A 25,999-nucleotide genomic window follows, 5' to 3' on the forward strand; every position below is an offset into this window, starting at 1 on the left:
CTGGCACCGTATCAACTTCCGGTCCGAGAGCAATAGCACGCGTGATACCTGGTAAAACTAGGAGCATCACGCTGGTTCCACCAACCTCCCCTATCGCCCCTCCTTTCATACGGCTCAGTGTTGCGCAACAAATCATAAGCCGCGATTCACAGAGGTGCCTCACACAGAGAGCATCCCAAGGTGCCCTGAGAGCTACAACACCAAAAAGAATCGCTTCTCAGCTTTTGGCAAGATCAATGTGTAGTCTTTTTTATGTAATATACATAAGGATAAAGGACAGGTAGAAGGAAGGGAACTTTATTTCAATTTCAATAATTCAACTTGCTGCACTTTTTTTCAATTTCTATAATAATGTGTGACACCACCAATGACTTTAATCTTGCTGCAATTAAGAGCTCCTTTAACCCATACAGACACAGAGACTGACTCATTTATTTTGCGATGATTCCTTGTCTTAAGAACCAAAGGCAATGTGCCCCTATCTCTGTTGTACACCTCACAAATCTGAAATGCCCGATAAGCAATAATTTCTCGACTGTTAACTTTAAAAGACTACACATTGACCTTGCCAAAAGCCGAGAAGCGATTGTTTTTGGTGTTGTAGCTCTCAGGGGCATCCTGGGATGCTTTCTGTGTGAGGCACCTTGAGCAACACTGAGCTGTATAAAAGGAGGGGCGATAGGGGAGGTTGGTCGGACGGGTGCAATGCCTCTAGTTTTACTAGGCATCGCACGCACTATTAGGAAGTGTTATACAAATAACGTATCTAGAAAGACGGCATCGGTCCTTGAGCAGCTGCACTTGCAGCAGCATTGAACGACCTACAGGGATGCCGCGTTACTGTAGGAGGAAAAAGCCTTCGCACCTGACAGTGCAAAAGCTATTGATCATATTGCTGTTAGAACAAAGAACCATGTAGCTACGCAAGTGACTTTGCATGGCCCTTCAGTAACTGTACAGTAAAATTTTGCATGGCTGATTCGAAGTAGATTCTTTTATCTGCACTGAAATGGTCACTATTCAACACCACTAAAGGGACACACATGTAACTTGCTAAATGCTACAAACATGGTGAGCAATGTCCCCCCCCACAAAAAAAACCAGACAGACAGAGAGAGAGAGAGAGAGAGAGAGAGAGAGAGAGAGAGAGAGAGAGAGAGAGAGAGAGAGAGAGGGGGGGGGGGGGGAGAGAGAGAGAGAGAGAGAGGGGGGGGGGGAGAGAGAGAGGGGGGGGGGGGAGAGAGAGAGAGAGAGAGAGAGAGAGAGAGAGAGAGAGAGAGAAGCAGCAACCTCCATTTCAAACACACTGAGCAAAATAACATTCCACACAGTAATTACTGTCTTTGGCATTAATTTGTGATATGAATAAATATCTTCTACAAATGTCTAAGGGGTGATTTCATCTCAAAACATACAGGTCAAGAGTGAATGTGTCATGTCACTATTTCAAAGTTTGCTGAAAAAAATATGAGGGTGAGTCAAATGAAAATCTTAAATTTGCAATAACAAATCGAAATTTCGCTCCGTTATCCTGTAAGTTGGTAAGCATGCTACAAACAGCGTGCAGAATGGTCTATAGGTGGCAGCATAGTGCAGTTGCACACATACCGTCGCCGTATCAGTATAAAGATGGCTGCCCCACTTGCGACTTGCACCACGGAAGAACAGCGTTCTGTTATTTGGTTTTTGCGTAGTGAAGGTGTGAAACCTATTGAAATTCATCGAAGGTTCAGTACGGTGATGCATGTTTGTCACAGCAGCAAGTCTATGAATGGAGTAGGAAGTTCACAAATGGTGTGACTTCAGTGGAAGATGCTCCTCATCCACGTCAGGCACAACGAGTTGTGACTCCACACAACATTGCAGCAGTTCAAGCCATAGTGAAGGAAAACCGCCGAGTAACACTGAATGACATTGCAGCATATTAACAGATTAGTCATGGGCCAGAACACCACATAGTGCATGATGTGCTCCAGTTTCACAAAGTGTCTGCAAGATGGGTGCCACGGCAGAGAACAACGTGTTGATGCTTGTGAAGAACTTCTTCAGTGCTCTAAACGATAAGGTGATGGCTTCCTTGCAAGAATCGTTGCTGGGAACGAAGCCTCTGTTCACTTCCACCAACCGGAAATGAAGAGAGTGAGCAAGGAATGGCACCATTCCTCATCACCAAAACCAAAGAAGTTTTGAACAGAACCATTAGCAGGGAAGGTTATACTGACTCTCTTTTGGGACGAAAAAGGCGTCATTTTGGACCATTACATGCCTAGAGGGACCACTGTCACCAGTGCATCATACACAGATCTCCTAAAAAAATCATCTGCAGCCTGCAATCAAATCAAAGCGACATGGATTGCTGTCAGCAGGTGTCCTTTTGCAACATGACAATGTAGGGCCCCACACTGCCCGTACAACAGTTGCAACAATCACAGACCTACATTTTGAGTGTCTTCCTCATCCACCATGCCCACCAGACCTTGCCCCAAGTGATTTCCATATGTTTGGACCACTCAAAGACACAATGGGAGGAAAGAAGTTCCGTTCTGATAAATAGGTATGCCACACAGTGTACGAGTGGTTGCACGGACTACCAAAAGACTTTTTTTCTAAAGGAATTTATGCACTTTGAAAGTGCTGGAGAACTTGCATTGAGCGTGGGGAAGATTATGTTGAAAAGTGATACAGCTTTGTACCACTTCTGCACAATAAACAATATTTTTTTAAAAAAATTTAAGGTTTTCATATGACTCACCCTCGTATATGTTGAATTTCCACATGATACCCCTCCAAAACGACAATATTTTGATTTTCTGACGATTTGTTAAAAACACTACAGACCTCTTTAAATGACAGTATTTCTGAAAATGTCATAACAGAGAAAATTGAAAAATTGTAATAAAGAAACCAAAAGTGATAGAGATCTGAATTTATTTTAAATAAATACTTTATTCCCAATACTATGAGACATGATTAATACACACACACTTCTCAGCTCTTTTTTTTTAAGCTACGAAAATTTGTAACTTTTTGCGAATTTCAAAATTATGTTTTGCAAATATGAATAGTTACAGGGTGTTAACTGTCTTGAGAAATAATACAGTGGAAGGGCTGCTAATGTGTTCATTGTAAATAAGTATTGTAGTAGTTCTATTACATGTTTATTAACTTACAAATAAAAAAACATTTTCTTTTTAATTTTAAATTCAGTGCATTAATGAGATCTTAGTAAATACATGTTGTAAAATGATCTTTTCATATAGCGTTCACTTAAAATCATTCCACTTGGTACCTGTGGAATTTACATTAGCTTATTTGTTTTCGTTGTAAATATTTGTCATGTATTATTGTTTTCTGACATGTTGAACATCCTGGAGGACCACCTCACTACAGATCAAATGGAATGAAAGTAAAGCTAATCTAGTGGTCAGCTATAACATTAATGCTAGAAATGCTTAAAGTGTCAAAATATTTGTACATACAGATGAAACAATCTGAAATTTTTTGGTTATTTAGAAATTACTTTCTCCATAAACCTCATCCTTAATGTTCTAAAAATTTCATGGTATGTTAGTTGGTCACTTAGGGAATGTAAAGTCAGAGTGGGCAATACTTGTCTGTACAAAATGTGAGAAATTTTTTTCGTAAATCTAGTTCTACTCTCAAGGTCAAAAAAACATGGACACTTAAATATTAAAATTGATTGCTGATTTTAAGTAAATGTCATGCAAAACTGGTATTCCTGAATCAAAATAATTATTTTACAACACTGTAAGTGAGCGAGAAAACAATTCATAATTCTGTTTGTTTTATGACAAAAATGAGATATATAAAATATTATTGTCTTCTGTTATGATTTTACTTCTTCATGACTTTCTGTGAATTAAAGTTGCCTGCAATGTAACAACCAACACTGCACTGCTAAAAAGGGTCTTTTTTTTCCATCTCATTGAACTTGTATAGCCAAGCTTAAATTTGCACACAGACAATGGTGATCCAACAAGAGCAGTACTTGGAAAATCAGAACTGCACACTGAACTTTTGATGATGGCTATCTGAAAGCATTGGCAGAACTATGAGGTGTCAAAGGAAATAGTTGCAAGGGTTGCCCATAAAGTAATGCGCTGCATTTTTTCCTCCGCCGAATGCCAAAAATGCGAAACAGTACATACGTATTATTTGAAGTCTCCCGAGTGAGCACACCAAGTTTCCGTCACTTCCAACAGATAATGTAGGTGCAGGACAGTTTCGAGATAGTGTCTGTAGGTGATGTACTTTACAAGCAATGTGCCGTCATTGAATTTCTCACTGCAGAGAAAGAAACTGTGGGGCATATTCACAAATGCTTGTGCAGTCTATGGAGCATCTGCTGCCGACAGAAGTACAGTCAGTCGCTGTGCACGAAGGGTGAGGTCATCAGAACGTGGTTCAGCGGAGCTCCACAATTTGCAGCGGTCGGGAAGACCCTCCATGGCTGTCATACCTGACCTAGCCCCCTCAGACTTCCTCCTGTTTGGGCCAATAAAGGATGCCACTCGTGGAAGACATTTTGAGGATAATGAGGAGCACCAGGACAAGTATTGGTATCCATGGGGCCATTGTTTCGCAATGGAGGAAGGCTGTAGAGAAGGCTGGAGATCTTGTGGAAAAATAGGGTGTGTAGATAAAACACCATTCTTTTGTGTGTGTAATTCTCATTATGTTCAATAACGAATTGATGAAGAAAAAAAATGCTGTGCGTTACTTTCTGAGCAACCCTCTTATATCTTGCAGCTCACGAGAGACACTTATTCCACAGGCCAATGATGGAAAAACTTTTTTGCTGAAAATACCTTATTCTTGCGTTTTTTAGGTTGGGAAATCCAAATGTGATACTTAAAAAACTGTATCACTCACCATTTCTTCACATTTTACAGTTAAATTTATTAAATTACACGACTGTTTAAAGCATTTAACAGCTTTTATATAGTTAAAAGAATTAAAGGTGTAATGAATGCAGGTGACATTGGTAGCGCTGCTGAAAAACATTTGCTGGCAAAAAAAAAAGGTCGACTGTATTTTTGTGTTGACAGATGGTGTTTTGTTTACTGTTAACCTAATCCCACTTTCCAGTTTCCTGTACATGTGCTCAGTACAATGTCTAATTGTGGTTGTAGAAACTCTACTGACAGTTTTTGTTATATTTGTGGTGAATTTGTGATTAAAAAACACCAAAGAAACATTACAGACTTTGTGAAAAAGTTTATCTACCATACTTTGGGTCTAAACTTTGTGATCAAGATAAATCTTGGGTGCCACATAAGGTATGTTATGTGTGTGTTGAAGAGCTGAGAAAATGGTCCAAAAAGGAGAAAAAAGCCTTTAGATTTGCTCTTCCTATGATATGGAGGGAGCCAAGAAATCATTCCAATGATTGCTACTTTTGCAGTGTTGATATCACTGGTCATAATTCAAAAAACAAGAAGGTAATAAGCTACCCTAATCATCCATCCACCATCTGACCAACAGAGCATGGTGTAGATTTGCCAGTTCCTGAAGCACCAGATGATTGAAATTCTATTCCAACACAAGTATTTTCTGATGTACAATGTCATTTAGATGTATCAGATGATGATTAATTCCACTGTAATACAGGAAGTCTAGAGCCCAAATTGTTTACTCAGACCGAGCTTAACGAATTGGTTAGGGATCTGGGGTTAACAAAAGAAAAAGCTGAATTGCTTGGCTCTAGATTAAAAGAAAAGAACTTACTGGCAGCTGGAACCAGCATACACATGTATAGAAAGAGAGAGCAGAATTTTCCAAGTTTTTTCAACAAGAAGGTGATTTAGTGTACTGCTCAGACATACCCAGTCTGATGAATGAGTTTGGTACTGAATACAAAAAGGAAGACTGGAGGCTGTTTATTGATTCATCCAAAACTAGTTTAAAGGCTGTTTTATTACACAATGGTAACATGTATGCATGTATACCTGTTGTACATTCTGTGAATAAGAAAGAAAGCTATGAAAACCTAGAAACAGTGTTAAATAAAATAGGCTATTCTGATCATGGTTGGATGATATGTGGTGATCTAAAAGCAACATGCATCCTCCTTGGTCAGCAAGGTGGCTTTATCAAATTTCCATGTTTCTTGTGTGAATGGGACAGTAGTGCTACTGGTGCAGAAAGAACTGGCCTGTGAGGGAGTCTTTAAAACCTGGTGAGAAGAACATTCTACGCAAAAACCTTATAGATACAAAATATGTACTCCTACCACCTCAACACATAAAGTTAGGCCCAATGAAACAGTTTGTAAAGGCATTGCCTAAAGATGGAGCATGTTTTAAGTATCACTGCCCAAAGTTTACACACCTTTCAGAAGCTAAACTAAAAGAAGGCGCCTTTGTCGGACCTGACATTAGAAAATTGATGTTTGATGTTAACTTTGAATCCACAATGACCTTAAATGAGAAAGAACCATGGGTATAATCCAAGCAAATCATTGCAAAGCTCTTAGGGCATGAAAAAGACCCAGAATATGTTTCTATTATAGCTACAATGTTAATGAAGTTTGAAACTTCAGGATGTTTAATGGGCCTGAAAGTTCACTTTCTGAACAGTCACCTAGATTACTTCCCAGAAAATGTTGGAGATGTGAGTGAGGAGCAAGGAGAGCGTTTTCACCAGGACATTAAAGTGATGGTAAACTGCTAACAAGACCGCTGGAACACCAACTGATGGGGGACTACTGTTGGTCACTTCACCGAGAAGTTCAGCAAGCGACTCATCACAGAAAAAGCTACACAAGAAGCTTCAAAGAAAAAAAGAGAAAGAAAATACAAACCAATTCCAGCTGACAAGTGAAAACTCTATTAACACATATCATCGTTTTAAGTAGCTTACTGTAAATACAAACCATGCTTATGTTGTAACAAAGTGTTTCATTAATTTCCCCATTTACCGTATATCATGGGATTTTTATACTATATAATAAAAAGCACATTGCTCGAAAACTATGGGTGATACAAAAAAAAATTAAGGTTAGATTTGGATTCAGCTCATAAAAAATCTATAAAGATCAGCTTTCAAAGTTAAAAAAAAAATTGTCGTTGGCCTGTGTTATCTGTGTCATACACACAAGGAATGGAACGGCTCACTACAAAGTCTTCTAATGTATACTGTGGTCTCTGCATTTCACACACAGTCACAGGCTGCATTTCATGCAGAAGCATTCTTGCAATGTATGTGCCACTCCAGGATGCAGTGACTTGATTGAATTCTTACCACAGACTTCATAGCACACCACATTTCTCTCTTTTTTAAATGGAACTCCCTTAATGTAATTTCATTTAGTATTAAGAGTTTTATGTTTGTTACTAACGTTGATATGGTGTGTAAACATCCAGTAGCATCTCCTATAGCAGCAGCAGCTTCGTGTTGGAGATTAAATTTTGTTGTAAGATGTTTACAAAGACCTCCTATCCCATCACGTACACTATTTCTATGACCTCTGTTGCTGAAAGTACCAACTTGCACCATCAGTTACGTACAAATGTTTAGGAAATGCATGGCCTCTAGATGCTATGTCATCAATTATCATTCTGACAGCAAAGCATACATGTGCACTGTCATGAATGAGATCATCTCTGGCAACAACAAAACAATGTGATGTTCCAAGGAAGTGAGCAACACATATGAATGTTGATACCTGTGACATGTGCCAGTGGTAACTTTGTATTTCATTCTGCAAAGCAACAGACTGGTTCTCAGCAAACTCAAAATAAAGAACTAATGTGTCAGTATTTTGGGATGTGGCTGGTTTTCCTTCTGCTATGGCCTGTCTCTGAATCCTCCAGATATGATGGTGAGCTACTCCTTTCACGACCCAATGCCTAGCCTCTGTAACAAACTTCTCTGGCTCTACTGTCTTCCTCACCAACTCTCCTCCCTCCCACAATGCATAGGTTACATCATTGTCAGTATCCTGAAGGTGTAATGCTGCAACAGTCATCATTTGAGTACCAGGACACATTGCACACTCCTGCAACCAACATTTACCTTGAGGCTCTTGACACACACAAAAACATCAGGTTCATCTCTGTGTACCTCGTTGCTGTGACACTTCTTACGGCAAAACAAAAAAGTTTCAAATTGGTGCAGTACATACATGTGCATACTTACTTCACTGGCTGGCATTGTACCCATTTTGGTTGTAAGGAACAGAATTTAGGGAAACCAATTTTTAAATTCAGGTTCTCCTTTTTCAATTGGAGATATGCTTTTCTTATTCATCTCGTCATGTCTTTTTACCTTTATAACTTTTTCACCATTTTCACTAACAGAGATAACATGAGCCTGGTTAGACTTTGCCTGCTGAAATCTTTGTCATCACTTAGCTAATATTCCAGAGCAATAATAAGCATATCATCTTGCAAAGGATGCCCACAGTAAGAATCTGGGCATGTACAAGTACCTTTCTCATTCTTTATTTTATGAGCTTTTGAAATCAAATAATACAATGAAGTGGGTATGTATTTCAGTTTCTGCTGCTCAGAGTAGTTAACTGGTGTCAGTGTCAGTAACTGTACCTTCTCAATATAGATGGCTGTTGAGATGGCAATATTTAGGTTTTGAAACGACACATCAGATTTTCTGCCTATATGATTATCCTCAGATTCTGCACCAAGTGAATCTACATTATACACTTCACAAAGTTTGAGGATGTTGCTTGGGTAAAACTTGCGTCAATTTCTTCCTCTTTTCTTTTTACATACTGTTTTCTTCTTATGCTTCTTACCTTTCTTGGATGTTTAAAGGGAGATACAGTAAGGGCTACAGCAGAAATGCTAACATTCAATGCGTCAACAACTTCACACCCAGGAATATAAGCATCTGCACTGTCTTCTTCAGTTTCACATTCGGGTAATGGTGATTGTTCAAATTGGTTGTCACTGAATTTCTTCTTGTAGTGAGTGTAGCAATTCCTGCACAATGGATGTGATGCTAATACCATTACTTGAGGACCGCAATACTTGTGCAATACCTCTGACAGATTTCCAACAACACATTCTTGTGCCTTTTTTCATAGACTACACACCTCGCTCTTTCATACTGTATCCAACAAGAAGTTCAAACCAAACACAAAACTCAATGCCGATGGGTTTATGTGCAATTTCTCACAAGTTTATTATAAACAGAAGAGTGCTGGAAATAGTATTACCATCACACATATTTTACACTAGAAATTCAGTGAGGAGGAATGTGCAGAACGTTGCAAAATTTGCAACACTTTACACAGGAAAATATTGTCCACTGTGTTTGCACTAACACCATTAAGACTAAATTAAACGTGAATAATGCAATAATTGTAAAAGCTGACAAGGGCAACACAACTGTTGTAATGGACAGAACAACATACATAGAAAAAACTTTAGACTTCTTCCAAACCAGCAACATAACTGAAATACATAAAGATCCAACAGCCAGAATACAAAAGGAGATTAAACACATTTCAAACAACATTAGCTTTCTACTCACCATCCAAGAAGCAAGAAACATTGTAACAATGAGCTCTCAAGCACCTTGCCTTAGACCACAACCAAAGATCCACAAAAAGGGGACCCCCATCAGGCCCATACTGAACTGTAGGAACAGCCCAACATTCAAGCTCAATAAAATACTCTTCAGAATCCTCAAACAAGCATACACATTCAATAATGAGAGAACACTTAAAAACACAACAGAATTTACACAATATGTCAAAAACATACAAGTACCTGATGGAGCCACACTTGCCTCATTTGACATACAAAACCTATATTCCCCTGTGCCAATAGATCCCACACTACAGATAATTAATGCCAACCTACATAAACACAAAAAAATCCCTTCAACTCACATTAATGAACTAATGGACCTCCTTGAATTCACACTTTCACACAACTATTTTAAATTTAACAATAAAATCTACCAACAAACAGATGGTCTGGCAATGGGCTCAAATCTTTCCGGATTGCTAGCAGAAATATTTATAAGTAACCTAGAAGACAAAATCCTGAATTCCAATCACCACCTCCTCAAAAATATCATCTACTACTACAGATATGTAGATGATGCCATAATTTTAATCAAAGGCACTAAAGATGACATCAGTGAGTTGAATCAGTTTTTCAACAACCATTAGAATAAAGAATAACAGACATAAGTTTGAAATTTATCGGAAGCCTACCACAACACATACCACAATCCACAACTCCTCTTGCCACCCCGCAGCACACAAAATGGCAGCATTCCAGTACACGATTAATAGAGCTATCCAACTACCACTCTCAGAAGATAAATGTGATCAAGAAATTGAAATAATAAACCAAACAGCTACTGAAAATGGTTATAACAGCTCCATAGTAGACACCATAAAACACTCAATAATGGCAAAGGAATCACAACACAAAAAACAAAAAGAAAATAACATCTTCCATACAATCCCCTTTCTGGGTAACATTTCATACCAGATTGCCAATGTCTTCAAACGGAAAGGCATAAGCATATCCTTTACAACAGACAACAAGATTGGACAGAAGTTACCCCACAACATCGGCACACGAAACCCACTTCATCACACAGGTGTGTACAAAATTGAATGTTTGGACTGTGACTGCTTCTACATAGGCCAGACAGGCAGATCATTTGCGATTAGGTTCAAGGAACACATGGCAGTACTAAAAAACAAAAAATATCACACATCAGCAATAGCTACCCACCTGCATGAAACAAAACACCATGTTAACAACACAAGTTTTAGCATCCTACACATCCAACCAACAGGCAGAAAACTAGACATCCTTGAAACACTCCAAATATACAAACATCAAATGAAACAACCAGAATCTATATTAAATGACAAAATTTACAATAGTATCATCTCCGTTTTCAGCAACTGCCTACACTCTTAAAAATGCACACACACACACACACACACACACACACACACACACCCTAATATTTACCATAAATATTGACAGCTGCGAAGAGTACAAGAGATTGACCTCATTCACAGATAATTCATCACACCAACAGCTTGTACCCCCTGTCAGCTTAAAACTGTATGTACATCAACTACTGGCACAAATGTATATCTATCTGCATATTTTGTAGCATTAACCAATGTCTTACCCCAACCTTTAGACAGCTAATATATGCAACATGCAATCTTAAGACTCCTTGCCATGTAAATGTTTCCTCTCATATAATCACTCTTTCCTCTCTCCCTCCCTCTCTCTCTCTCTCTCTCTCTCTCTCCCTCTCCCTTTCACACACACACACACACACACACACACACACACACACACACACACACACTTACTTTTCCTCTCTCTCTACCTCTCCTTCTGCCTCCAGCCCCTCACTTCACATCTGTTTATTAACCCCAATCAAAGAGTGTAACATATGTATGATTTTACTGTTGTAGCCAACATGATCATTGTAATTATAGTCTGTAACATTTCACCTAATTGTTATCAATAAGTATGAAGTTTAACCCATTTTAACATTTCACCTGATTGTATAAACGAGTATGAATGTTTGCTGTTTTAACGTGTCAGAATTGGATTTATATACCACCTGAAGTACACACACATATATTTGACACCTCAAAACAAACACCGCCAAATGCTTAATAGCAATTATTCTGTAATAATATTGTTATGATGTATATTCTTTGCACTTTGTGATTATGTCTTCACTTCTGCTATACGAACCTTGCACCCAGCTGATTCCAGACGCCATATTTGTTTACAAATGTGGCAGTATACATGTGATGTGTTACGACAGCAAAAGGAACCTGTGATCACTGAAGGTACTGTAGTTTATTTATTTAATGTTTACCATTAGATATCAGTTTAATTTTTCATCAAAAGTAATCCAAAACCATATTCTGAAATAGTGTCTCGTTTCTCCATTAGGCAGTGCCACAAGTTCCTCCAAAAATCGTAACACAACACACACACAAATGTAACACTTACTAATGTAAATCCACCCAATGATGGAGGTTTAAACCTTCGAAACGCGTCGTGGAAATAAATAAAACGGTGACTGGTAACAGTGAACTTGTTGTTTCATTTAATTAAACAAACAATATTTTGTGTAATTCTCAAAAGTTTCCAGATGGGGGTTTTTGAGTAAATAATTCATAAAAACTCACAAAAATGCAATTTTTTGCACTTTTAGTATTAAATATTTATATAATACAGATAGTTGGAGCAGAGAAGATACTGTTTATATATGTCTGTAGTATCTGGTAATACACTCCTGGAAATGGAAAAAAGAACACATTGACACCGGTGTGTCAGACCCACCATATTTGCTCCGGACACTGCGAGAGGGCTGTACAAGCAATGATTACACACACGGCACAGCGGACACACCAGAACCGCGGTGTTGGCCGTCGAATGGCGCTAGCTGCGCAGCATTTGTGCACCGCCGCCGTCAGTGTCAGCCAGTTTGCCGTGGCACACGGAGCTCCATCGCAGTCTTTAACACTGGTTGATTGCCGCGACAGCGTGGACGTGAACCGTATGTGCAGTTGACGGACTTTGAGCGAGGGCGTATAGAGGGGATGCGGGAGGCCGGGTGGACGTACCGCCGAATTGCTCAACACATGGGGCGTGAGGTCTCCACAGTACATCGATGTTGTCGCCAGTGGTCGGCGGGAGGTGCACGTGCCCGTCGACCTGGGACCGGACCGCAGCGACGCACGGATGCACGCCAAGACCGTAGGATCCTACGCAGTGCCGTAGGGGACCGCACCGCCACTTCCCAACAAATTAGGGACACTGTTGCTCCTGGGGTATCGGCGAGGACCATTCGCAACCGTCTCCATGAAGCTGGGTTACGGTCCCGCACACCGTTAGGCCGTCTTCCGCTCACGCCCCAACATCGTGCAGCCCGCCTCCAGTGGTGTCGCGACAGGCGTGAATGGAGGGACGAATGGGGACGTGTCGTCTTCAGCGATGAGAGTCGCTTCTGCCTTGGTGCCAATGATGGTCGTATGCGTGTTTGGCGCCGTGCAGGTGAGCGCCACAATCAGGACTGCATACGACCGAGGCACACAGGGCCAACACCCGGCATCATGGTGTGGGGAGCGATCTCCTACACTGGCCGTACACCACTGGTGATCGTCGAGGGGACACTGAATAGTGCACGGTACATCCAAACCGTCATCGAACCCATCGTTCTACCATTCCTAGACCGGCAAGGGAACTTGCTGTTCCAACAGGACAATGCACATCCTCATGTATCCCGTGCCACCCAACGTGCTCTAGAAGGTGTAAGTCAACTACCCTGGCCAGCAAGATCTCCGGATCTGTCCCCCATTGAGCATGTTTGGGACTGGATGAAGCGTCGTCTCACGCGGTCTGCACGTCCAGCACGAACGCTGGTCCAACTGAGGCGCCAGGTGGAAATGGCATGGCAAGCCGTTCCACAGGACTACATCCAGCATCTCTACGATCGTCTCCATGGGAGAATAGCAGCCTGCATTGCTGCGAAATGTGGATATACACTGTACTAGTGCCGACATTGTGCATGCTCTGTTGCCTGTGTCTATGTGCCTGTGGTTCTGTCAGTGTGATCATGTGATGTATCTGACCCCAGGAATGTGTCAATAAAGTTTCCCCTTCCTGGGACAATGAATTCACGGTGTTCTTATTTCAATTTCCAGGAGTGTATTATTATTATCTCTACTGTATCTGGTAATATGACAGAAAAGACAGCATTCTTTGACTTTCCAAATTAGAAAAAAAAAAAAGTTTTAAGTGGAAAAAATAACTTAAATTTCATATTTTCATCTTAAATTTGTAAGTTAAAGGAAGCCCATAAGTGTGCAAGTGTCAAATACATTTCAACACATTAAGAGGGAGCTTTAACTCAAAACAGCCCGGTCTCCAGTACTTTTGGTTTATTAGTTATAATTTTTTTTCTCTACTGTTTTGAGAGGTATTTACAAAATATACAATTTCAAAGGGCCGCACCACTTACAAAAATTAAGATAAAAGGAAAATACTTTATTTCTTAACACTTATGATATAGAGGGTTAATATGTATATTTTTTTCCAGAGAAACTGATGAGCATGAGTTGACACGGCCTGTATGATTTGAGATGAAATCACCCAAGGTGCATCTGATGCTAATGACACTTACAGTGAAGTCACAAAGAATATTCTAGCCTCCTACCCATCACAGAAAACAGCAAAGAATTTATACTCTTTGTTCTAAATAAATAGCAATGCTGTAATATGAGGACTGATGCTTCGAAACACTTAAGTCCACTCACAATCGTAAATTAGTCTGTAGCGGATTTCTACTCTAGATGATGGGCTGCATTGACCTACGGTGTTGTTTTCATTCAAATCACAATTTTTAACCATTTCAAACAAGTGCAAAGTTTGGCCTTTTGTTCAAAACACTGGATGTCCAGCAGCAAATTTGATTCAAATCGCGATGGGTCCATTTTTTCCCCAACTGCTACTGTGAATTATACCTAAAGTCCAATAAAATCTGTGACATCAAGACAAGAAGCACTTCCAAAGTTCACAACACTGTTTCAGTTGTACACTGTTACTGTTGTGATCATCACACTGTACTATACAGTGTTTGTTGTCTAGAATTGTGTTTTAGTGTGAGCTTGCAGTTTATGTGAACTGACAGATATGGAAGAAATTGTATGTATAGTGGCCTAGTCTCCTGCATCTAGGCAGCAAAAAGAAAGGAAGCAGACAGAAAGGCAAGTTATTTCAAAAGAAAATTTTGTTATGAAGTTGACTACTCAATGGATTTTCTTTCTTGAATATGAAAGGCTCCAGTTGCTACTTTTGAAGTATTAATTTGGTCCTTATGACATGTTTTGGGATGCTGTATCCCATTTTAATGTCACTTAAAAGCATAAGCTATATAGCATCATCACACAAGAGCACAATAAAATCATTTAAGCTATAAGGCGTCACCATTTGATTATACATTCATGGTTAAAATTAAAATAATTATTATCAAATGTAAAAGAAATGTTCATCAGTCACAAGCGCTCTTTCGATTGCAGTCAGAATGTTTCGAAAACTGACCACCAGAACAGAATTAATTTTCCATTTTAATTACTTATTACATATGTTAGTTTTCAAAACATTCTGGCTGAAACTGAAAGTGCACTTATGTGAGATGACACATTGAATGCATGATATTATCAAATGACAATAAGTGTAATGTGCTTTACAGCTTACACTTTTAAGTGACTTGAGAATGAGATGAATCATTCAGAAACATGTCACATGGACCAAATAAATCGTTTAAATGCAGCAACTGAAGCATTAAATATTCCGTACAGAATCAACAAGGTTTAGTTCAGAATGGTTGCAAAAATACCATCAGTAGATTTTGTTACATTTACTAGCTATGTATTCCTTCACTATTTTCTGGATTGAAACTCCTGGTTATTCATTAACCACTCTAGATGCCATGACAAGGACCCTAAAATGTTGGAGTTTGAACCACCCTGTGGACATTCAAATGCAATACCATCCCTGTCTACTTTCTCATTAGGAATAGGAAGGAGGTATACAGACACTTCCACAAACAGCAACAGGACAGGATTTTGTCTTCATTTATAGCTGTGTCCTGCACAAAACAACAGTGCCCTTGCAAAGACTGAAAAAATTAATTTTCTGGTTACAAAGTTTCGTATCACAATAAACGATGAACAAGTTCCTATACCTTCCAAGTTTTTTAAAGATAAGAACAACCAGACTTAGCAGTATTGCTTCCTCAATACTTACTGATAATGTCATTCATGAAAAACAAGGTGGTGACTGCAATACAAAATAAAACATTCCAAAGAATTCATCTCAAATTTGAAGATTAGAGAAATTCATTATAGAAGGCAAGAAAGTGAAAGGCTGTACCTTCCTTCAAATCATATATCACAAAGTCCTTATCTACGTACAATGAGAGCATTCCTAATTCTTTAAAGATATAAGGGGGTTAGTCTGTGTTGTTGCCCTGGATGATAATTACACGAATATTATGTCAGGATTTGTAAGCGGTGGGTCCTTGAGGTACAGCAATATGCGAACGCGAGAAGTAAGTTTAAACCGTTTTATTAACAAAGGCGGATTATAAAACACACATGCTATGCGCACCCATCATCACTGTGTCTGACACCCTAACACCGGCTAATTACGGTCGTATCAAAAGGCTCCTTGGTGAGCTAAGGAAAGAGACATATTCGCGCCCGAGGCTGCGCTAGTTAATACTGCCCGCTGCGGACGGCGGCCAGTCGCATACTCGCCGTCGCAGTGCAGCTGGACGCACGTCTACTGACCAAGCGAATCATCAGCATTCCAGATAGGCCGGCTGGCAAGCACGTGTTGACATACCGCACAGCTGCGTGCAACTCGTAGACCCTTACAAAGATAACATTTTCTTTAAAACTTCTAATATGCGGTTTGGTGATCTTACAGTACATTTCTGCAGCTATTTCCATAGAATGAAATATAAAATGAATCTTATTAAAATGTAAGCTCACTTGTCAAAAGCCAAAGTGTTCAAGCAGACCTTGCTGCTCATAAAACAAGAGGAAAACGAGTTTTACAAAATTATGAAACAAAAATTGCTCAACAGTCTGTCTCTCTGTGTCTATCTACAACAAATGCAACACCTACACAAAATTTGCTGTAGGTGAAGCATATTACACACGGCAACTGCATTGCCAACATTGAAAATAAGTCTCCAAATTTCTACTGCAGGACTGAAGACTACACTGGTTGTAGATGAAATGAAGTAACATCAGCCTTAGTAGCTGCTGGAAGCACAGAAACAAAAAATATGCTAAAAGTAAATAATGATTTTCTGATGGCTGCTCGGGACAGAACAGAAATGCCCACGTGGTGGCTTCTAAATTAATCTGCGGACTCGGTGAAAGAAATACGCCTCATATTTCCAGTGTGTGGTCACTCACACTTGCTTGCAGATCATTTTTCTATATAATTGAGAAGAGTTTTAAGAAACACGCTAAAATATTAACTTCTCGACAATATATTTTATCAGATAATGGGAGATGTGTTCGAAGGGTAGGAATAGACTAGAATATTTTACACTTTAAAGACCTCTGCCATTATCTGAAGAAGCCAGTGGGAATAAGAGACATAATACCAAAAAGGAACTGAAGGAGAAAAGAGTACTTTTAAAATCAAAACTTCATACAGCTTGGATGACACACTGATAAGTTACACAACCTTGCTAAAAGCACATGTAGCAACCAATCACATACCTGATCCAAACATTGTGAGATTGATACACCCCATGAAATCAGAAGAAAGAAAGACTTAGTCAACCTTCTGAAACAGCACTTTTGTGATAACTGGAGTGAAGACGAAAGCATGCAATTTTATGTTCAACTTCTTGGGAGAGATGGCTTGGCAAACAATGTAGAAGGACAAGTATAGGATGAAGAATGTGACTGCTTGAAGGAGGAATGTGGAAATCAAATGCTTTGAAGAGAATTAGAAAGCCTTTTTCCACAAACAAAAAAATATATAATTAAAATAACAAGTCTACTTACAATTTCAGTTGTATACTTTTAAGAGTGTTTAAAAATTTACTGCCTAATTACAATTCTGAATGAGTACTTACAGAATAAATGGAAATTTCTTTTGCAAACAGTGTGTTACCATTAAACCAAAATCATTAATTTTTACTATTTTTCTTTACACTGCACTTGGACCCACAGTCTTGTTTCTCTGTATCATTTATTACTGCTCAAAATAAAAGTTAAAGAATAAGTTATTAAATTTTTCTTTTGTAAATTTGGTTCAAAAAACGAAATGTCCCTGTGGTTGGTGCTAAATGAAATAAATGCACAGACTCCAAAAATCTGAGTAGAAATTGAGTCTTAAGATAAAGAGTGAGATTTTTCCTACTTATCCCTTTTTTTTAGGACCATTAATAACTTCTAATATTCAAATTATTAACTATTATAAAGCTTTACTCAGAAGTAGTTTTTGGTCTCTCCTAAAAAATTTTTATTTGTGGACTTACTGTCTTTTCAAAAGTTACTCTGATTATTTATCTCCAGAAATTTACAATGATCAACACATAAGGGAAAAGACATCCAAATCTAATGGCCTAGTTAGCAGTGACAGGATGTTTGATGAATATGTGAGCAGAGGTTGTTGATCGCAGGATGGAACAGAAGTTATGTAAGAAAAGCACAATGGGACTATTTAGGTAAATTCCTTATGATAGTATTTCAGTTCTGCTTAGTTACAGTTATTTTATTTGCTGTTATGTCTGGAGACAGCCACATATAAACTGCTTGGACAGAAATATAGCTTCCCCACATACCAATTTCCTTTATGCCACTATATTCATTCTACACTTATACTCTCCTCCCAATAAAGGACACACAAGCCTGCACCAGAGTGACCCACCAGTGCCGCATTTCTATCCTGTACACTTGCTTCGTCTAAGTTGTCAGGCACACTTCCCTACAACCCCCCCTACCAACTTTCTTCTCTCCGCCACTCCATCCAGTATAGCCCGTCACCCCGATCGAGGACCTGTGCCACAACAAAGTAGTCAGAAGGGACAATGCACTCAATCTTCATCAAATTGATGAGTTGTTAGCTTCACTAATTCCCTTACTGGCCAAGCAATGATTTGAATAAAATCTTCTCAGTTGTTAATGCGCATCAATTCGTATAAAATTCTTGAGCTTTCGATGGTTATCTCCGACATCGTCGTCAGGAGTAAAAACCACTGACTACTGGGGCCGTTATGGTTTTCCACTTATATAGGCACGATTGCAGCCTCTGGCACCTGGCAGAACAGACAAAATGACACGTGTGCAAAAAGTGAATTGGACAGTTCATAGCAGCTCAAACCTGCTGCGGAATCGAGTAACATCAGGTGGTACCAGAGGCCAGCACCACATTTCAATTTGCTGCTCCTGCCTCCCTACAAATGTCAAGCATCCATCTTCGCTTCCTTTCAATATCGAAAACCCGCCCCGTTGCACTACTAAGTGTGTACTCCTGGTCTCTTTTACAATTGTTGTTGTTTGTTCTGACCTCAGCCAGGTCCTTTATAGTATAATCCCAATACGTTAACGCAAGAACCAAGACTCTCATGTTTTCAAACCGTATTTTGTGCCCGTTTTATAGGCAATGCTAAGTTATGGCCCACTTGTCAAGCTCCCTTTGTTTAATGTCACGTGTGCTTGGTACAATGCTCTGCAACTGTGAGAGCAGTCTAACTATACACACTGGTGCCCAAAATTAAGGCAAGAAATGGAAATTTTGCAAGGTTGCAATTATTTTGCCACAAAAGAGTACAAACAGGTGATAGTTAAGTAGAAACAATGTAAAGAACAAAGAACACAACTGCTCTATGAATAACGTTGACACAAAAATGTTCTTCATTTTTTCCAACTTAACTGATTTGCACATACATTCCAACAACTGGTTAATGTGCTCAGTATGGGGGTGTGATCACTTCTGGCAGCAATATATGCCCAACAATGATGAGGCATGCTGCGAATGATGTCCTCAATCTCATGTTGAGGTAATAACGCCCATCCTTCCTGCAGAGCTGCTTGCAAGTCTTGAAGAGCAGTTGGTGGATGCTGATGTGATGTAACCTGTCTCCCTAGTGCATGCCAGACATGCCCCATGGGATCCAAATTGGGAGAGTGAGCAGAACATCAACCACCCGTTCTCTATGAGGTTGAGTATCATAATCATCAATAAAAAGTCTGGGTTGTGTACCCACCTCACAACAACCGCACTCAAGGTCCCAAGATCTCATTGCAATACTTGACAGCAGTTAAACCTACAGATTCACTGGTACAATTTCATGAAGAGGAGTTCATGTGGTCCACATAATCCCTGCGCACACCATTAGGGATCCTCCTCAATATCAGTCTCTTTCCACAATGCTTGGGTCCCAAAATCGTATTCCACATTCCTTCCGGAAGTGAATGCTTGGAGAATCGCTCTCCAGACCAAACCAGGACTCTTCTGTGAAAAGAGACTGTTTGATGTCCAGGTGGTATGCTGACAACTCCATTCTAGACGTTCCCTTCTGTGGAGATACATCAGAGGTACACATACAGCAGGTCTCTAACAATAAAGGTCACTCTGTCAAAGTCTTCTGTCACTGTTTATCTTGATACAAAAAGGTCAAATGCAAGTTGCCGTGCAGTACTAAGGTGGTACCATCATGACCTTATAGCCAAATAACACTCCTCTCTTTCTGATGTCGAATGTCATCGGCCTGCCTTAGCCATCAGGATATTTTTTCAGTCTCTATAAATTGTCGCCACATCAGAGAAACAACAGAACGATTCACATTAAGCCATTGGACCACATCAATTGAGACTGTCTTGCTTCCATTCTCCTTGTGGCCCTCCACTGCAGAGAGACTGGCAGGCATCTTCTTTGTGCCATATCGCCCTATCTGTGACTGTATACATAGCGATTGGGATATGGGACTACCCGGCACAGACTACCCCTTTTGACAGGTGCCCTGACGTCGTCATTGGCGTGGTTGTCTGTTGAATGGTATACAACCTCCCAAGCAGAACACGACTGTATGGACATCTGTTGACAGTGTGTATGATTACACCATGAATTAGACACAAGAAGGAGAAATAGCAACATGTTGCTTTAATTTTGTAGACCGTGTACCTACTGCCTGGGCACACAAAGAGCTACGTCATCTTTAACAGGGTACAGCACGTTTCATATCTTGGAAGCAGGTCAGAACATTAGTCTCAGGCAATGCCTCAGCCGCACACTTCCTAACTTGCTGCTCATCATTCCACAGTATGGCAGGAAAACAGTTGGCTTGGCCTCTTTTGCCAATTCACAATGCATCCTTCGGTGGCATCTGAAAGCATTATCAATGTCTCTCTTGCTATAACCATTCTCTCTGAACACGTGTCTCAAGCGCTACCATTCAGACTGTAGGTGGTCGTCATCAGAAATAAATGTTGCTCTGTATACTAACATGTTCAGACTGCATTCTTGCATACAGGGTGGTGACAATAATCACCGTTCAAGTATCGAGCAGTGTGCTTCGGTTTCCTGTACACTGAACGACCAAGCTGGCCTTCTGCCATGCACTCAACTAAACCACTCAAGAATGGCAGCTTGTCATCCTTCTCCATCTCGATAGTAAATTTAATATTGGGATGGACACTGTTCAAATTATAAACAAACTGATGCAGTGCATTTTCGCCATGGGGCCATATCAGAAAGGTTCATCAATGTCCCTTAGGAAGCAAGACAGCAGTCAGAATATCGCAGAGTTCAGAGCCTGCTCCTCAAAGTGCTCCATGACGAAATTTGCGATTGCGAGAGACCATGCTGATCCCATCGCTGTGCCATCCACCATTTCACAATATATTTCAATATATCGGGATTCCATTAAAAAGGAGGTGGATGAGATCAGAAAAAACAGCAACAGAGACAAGGGGTACACACTTAGTAGGGCATGGAGGCAGGCTTTGGATATTGAAAGGAACCAAAGCTTGATGCTTGTAGGGCGGCAGGAGCAGCAGTTTCAAACATGGCACTGGTCCACCTGCGTCGGGTTGAAGCTGCTATGAACTGCCCAACTCACCTGCCATGCATTTAACATTCCAGCCCTCTCTGATTGGTGCCAGAGGTTACAATCGCGCCAACAAAACGGAAAACCAAGCCAGCCCCAGCAGTTTTAACTCCTGGCAACAACAGCAGAGACATCCATGAAAATCTCGAGAATTTTACTCAAATTAATGTGGCTTGAAAAGCGAGAAGATTTTATTCAGACATGCTGTCATGAAATACTCAGGGCAAGCAATGATTTATTATTACGAACATTTCAAAATGCACCTTTGTTCATTTAGTATCGTATGATGCAGGCGTTGACCCAGACAATAAATCAGAGAATCTACAGGTTTCCTAGTCGACATCATATGATTCTTCCCAAGCATGACACACACACCCAGCAGACTGACAGTCACAGTATTGTATGAAGTTATACATCATACACAATTCAGTATCCTGCAAGGGGGCTACGTCTCGCTATCTCGCTTTTTACTTGCTCTTTGGATAACTTAAGCTTGCCTGATAACAACTTGTGCATCACGTTGGTTCCCAATTCATGTGTTATTGCTTTTTATGAATCAATACATTGTTCTTGGAACTGCCTACGCCAGTCATGAACTCACTAGTAGCTACACCAATTGGAACTTTCCTGTTTATGGTTTCACTGCTACCTCCAGTGGTCCATCCACTCGCAGCCATGTTGCTGCAATTTCCAAACAGTCTCTTCTGATACTACCTTGCTAAAAAGTTTACTGGTGATGAGAGACTTACCTACACTGTGTGAACAGTGACACAATGGACTTACAATTTCTGAAGTTATGAAAAGATAGCTTGCTTACCATACACTACAGCACTGTAAAAAATAATATCTACCGTACTAACTACATCTCAAATGTAAACATGACAACAATATGTCTTTATACCTAGAAAAAGTAAACTGCATACCTACACCAAATAAAAAAATAAAGCCATATTTCGCAAAATTAGTTACAAAATACTGTTTCCATTTTATGTAAAATGCTGGAACCATTCAACTTGTCCTGGTTGGTAAATATTCGCTGAAGATAAAGGTACAATCAGGAGTGCCCTGGAGAAGTGTGATAGGCCAGAACTTTTTCTCTATATGCATAAACCATCTGATAGACAGGTTGAGGAGCAATCTATATCTGTTACTTTAAGATGCTGCCTTGTACGGGGCAGGAAGTAAGTAAGTATGGGTTTAATGTCCCATAGACATGGACGTTATTAGAGACTGAGCACAAGCTCGGATTGTGTCTAGAATGGGGAAGGGCACTGGCCCTGCCCTTTCAAATGAATCATCCTGGCATTTGGCTGAAGCAATTTAGGGAAATCATGGAAAACCTACATCTGGATGGCAGATGCGGGTCTAAACCTTTGTCTTCCCAAATGTGGGTCCAGTGTGCTCGGTTATGCCCCAGGGTCATCTTAGTTACTGTAAGAGGATGTAAGATGACCTGGACTCAATTTCTGTTTGGTGTTATATGACTTTCTCTACACTTGGAAAAATGTAAATTAATGCAAATGAGTAGGAAAACAATCCTGTATGTTTGATTACAGTAATAGTTGTGGGCTGCTTGACTCAGCTACCTTGATTACATATCTAGGCATAACAGTGAAAGTGACATGAAGTGAAATGAACACTTAAGGTCCACCGAGAGGAAGGCGAATGGTTGACTTTGTTTTACTGGAAGAATTCTAGAAGGCTGTAGGTCATCTACAGAGGAGACCACATATAGAACACTTGGGTGATCCTTTCTTGAGTGCTGCTAGAATATTTGGAATCCTCATCAGGTCCAATTTAAGGGAGATCGAAGCAGCTCAATAGGCATGCTGCTAGATATGTTACTGGTAGTTTTGATCGACACATGAGTATTACAGAAACACTGAGTGAACTCAAACGGGAATCTGTTTGTTCTAGGGGATAAAGCAGTTTTCAGTCAATTCTGGGCACTACCTACAACTTGTTTTCACAATGGAAGGCTCACTAAACATAGTGAGAGCAGAAGTGTGGTTTGAAGCTTAAGTGGTGACAGTGCACGAAGGAAGCATATCTGTCCCTCTGCATGGCTGCCCTTCCCACTATTCTACAATCCACTCAGGATATTACCTGGTTACCATTACTTGCGCATAGCGAAACTGTTCTGCTGAGGGGAAATCTACAGTGTGTGTAGCTGCAGACCAGCGAAGAGAATTGGCAGAAAGCACTGGCAGCTGCCTTCTATGACAAAGGTACTGGAAAGTTAGTACAATGTAATGACAAACATCTAAGTCAAAGAAGCAACTATGCAGATAAGTAGCTGGAAATTGTAGTGAACTGTTGCAAATAAAACATTTTTGATTTTCACAGTGGTTTCCATTTCATAGTTGATTGGAACTTACTTTCCGAACATCCTTTGTCTATAAATAATTGCAGCAAAAAAGCACAGAAATGGGACAGCAGTATTTAAAATAAATTACAGACCACTTTGGCTACTGTGGTCTACACAGTTTAAACTAAAATTTTGAAACTAGTCACTTAACTGTAGATTTTCAGAAAGCACAGTGGAGTCATTCCTTGGTTACAGGCATAACATTTGTACAAGTTACATTGAAATATATGTATAAAAACATATAGATAACACTATATACAGCAAAGGTTTGATTATGTGAGCTGTGCTAATTTGGCATTATGCAAAGGAACAAGAAGTGTTACAGATATAACAAAATTGTCACTTTTCATGGATCCACATATGCCCTCTCTAGTAACTTGCCACATTTTAAATCAGAACATAATTACAGACTATTTGTGCAGTATGTTTATGTTGTGATCCAATGACAAATATCATGCAGGGCTATGCATACAATGTTCAACTTTGTTTACTATGGCTCAACAACAAATATGTACAACATTACTACCACTACAGGTACCACTTAGGAAACCAGTTTCATTTATAATTTAATCAACTACTTGATGTTATTGCCAGACCTTACAATTAAATTAAGTATCCTGTGAACTATATATTCATGGAGAGTACAGTAGTGTGCCATTAATACAGATCACATAGAAAAATTCAATTTATCATCGCATCAGCAGTTTCTCCCATATCGAAAGAGTGCTCTTCGCAACCAAGAAGAAAAGTTGGAAGAATATCGACTGCTGGGACAACAGATAGATACTTAGTACACAGTTTACTATACAATATAGGAGAAAATAATTGCAGCATGCTATTTTGGAATATTATTACTCAAATTTAGCAATAAAATTAATAACAGTCTAAACAGGAGCTGCTGGAAACATGGAAAGTTGGATATATACATATTATAGGCGTGAAGTTAATTCGACGTTGCAAGATTCAACAACTCAAAACGTACAGCCAGTAAACCAAAAAGGGAGGTTTCGAAATAAACAACCAAAACAATACATAAGAATGTCAAAGCTACTCCTGTTTTTCCTGAAGTACTGTACTAACTGAATGACAGCACTGTTAAAATATAGAAAAGGCTTGGTGCACGTAAACAAAAATGACGTTGTGCAACAAAAAATTAGCAATTGTTTTACGCTGTCTGCATATTTTAGTAAGCATCCTAATATTGGCGTCCTGATTCGTAGCACTAACACATTCCTGACAAATTAACATGCACTGTTCTTGCTGAAATGCACAGTTTTACCAGGCAACATCGAAAAATCACATACCTCTCTATCGTCATATCTTTCTGGTTCAACGGATCCAGCGGTTTCTCTAATAGGAGTGGACAGCCAGTTTCTGAAGTTCTATTTCAGGTTCACAGTTATGAAACTTTACGTACGTCTGCGGTGCTAAGATTTATGAATCTCAATAGCACTGTCAGATTTCAAAATATTTTGAACAACATGAAACACACTGCTGCATGATCCCTGGATCATTAATGAGAATTCATACCTTAATTAACTTCGTTCGCTGGGCTTCTAGTATTGCCAAGGACCTGAGAAGGTTCATATAATCTTGATTCCCTTTAAGAGCAACAGCATCAGACTCAAAATAGAATTCTCCTATTTCTTCATCTCCGTCTTCCGTCAGTTCATTATTAGTATTGTCGTATGTTTTGCACTGCGCCATCCTTTTATGTCAGTATTAACTCCATAAGAACCTCAAAATAATGTGTCTGCCCTAAATCACTACTATTTGTAGTAGTAAACAATGCAAAATTTCTCAATCTACCGGCTGCATCATCCATACACATCACTGTTCTTTTGTTTACACCTGACTACTACTTTACGAAACTGAAAAGTTTACGATTGGAAGCCCGTCACAAAAATGTGTCACACTTCCAGCTTTACATTTCGATGTTAAATACACAATGTTTTCAACCCAAGGAGCTGCGAAGTTAAAATATTTATTTATTTATTC

The 25,999-nt window shown here is 39.6% G+C and overlaps 1 protein-coding gene across 1 annotated transcript in view; it reads right to left on the minus strand.

Annotated features, from left to right (window-relative positions):
• Positions 1–25,947, minus strand: part of LOC126480794 (ZZ-type zinc finger-containing protein 3) — a 74,362-nt gene extending 48,415 nt beyond the window's left edge. Inside the window, exon 1 of the mRNA XM_050104108.1 lies at positions 25,532–25,947. Within this exon, the coding sequence (XP_049960065.1) occupies positions 25,532–25,708 (177 nt within the window). The 5' untranslated portion in view covers positions 25,709–25,947. The remainder of the gene's footprint in view (positions 1–25,531) is intronic.
• Positions 25,948–25,999: the final 52 nt, after the last annotated feature.

Source organism: Schistocerca serialis, chromosome 5 (genome assembly GCF_023864345.2).
Source record: "Schistocerca serialis cubense isolate TAMUIC-IGC-003099 chromosome 5, iqSchSeri2.2, whole genome shotgun sequence".
Classification (NCBI taxonomy): domain Eukaryota; kingdom Metazoa; phylum Arthropoda; class Insecta; order Orthoptera; family Acrididae; genus Schistocerca; species Schistocerca serialis.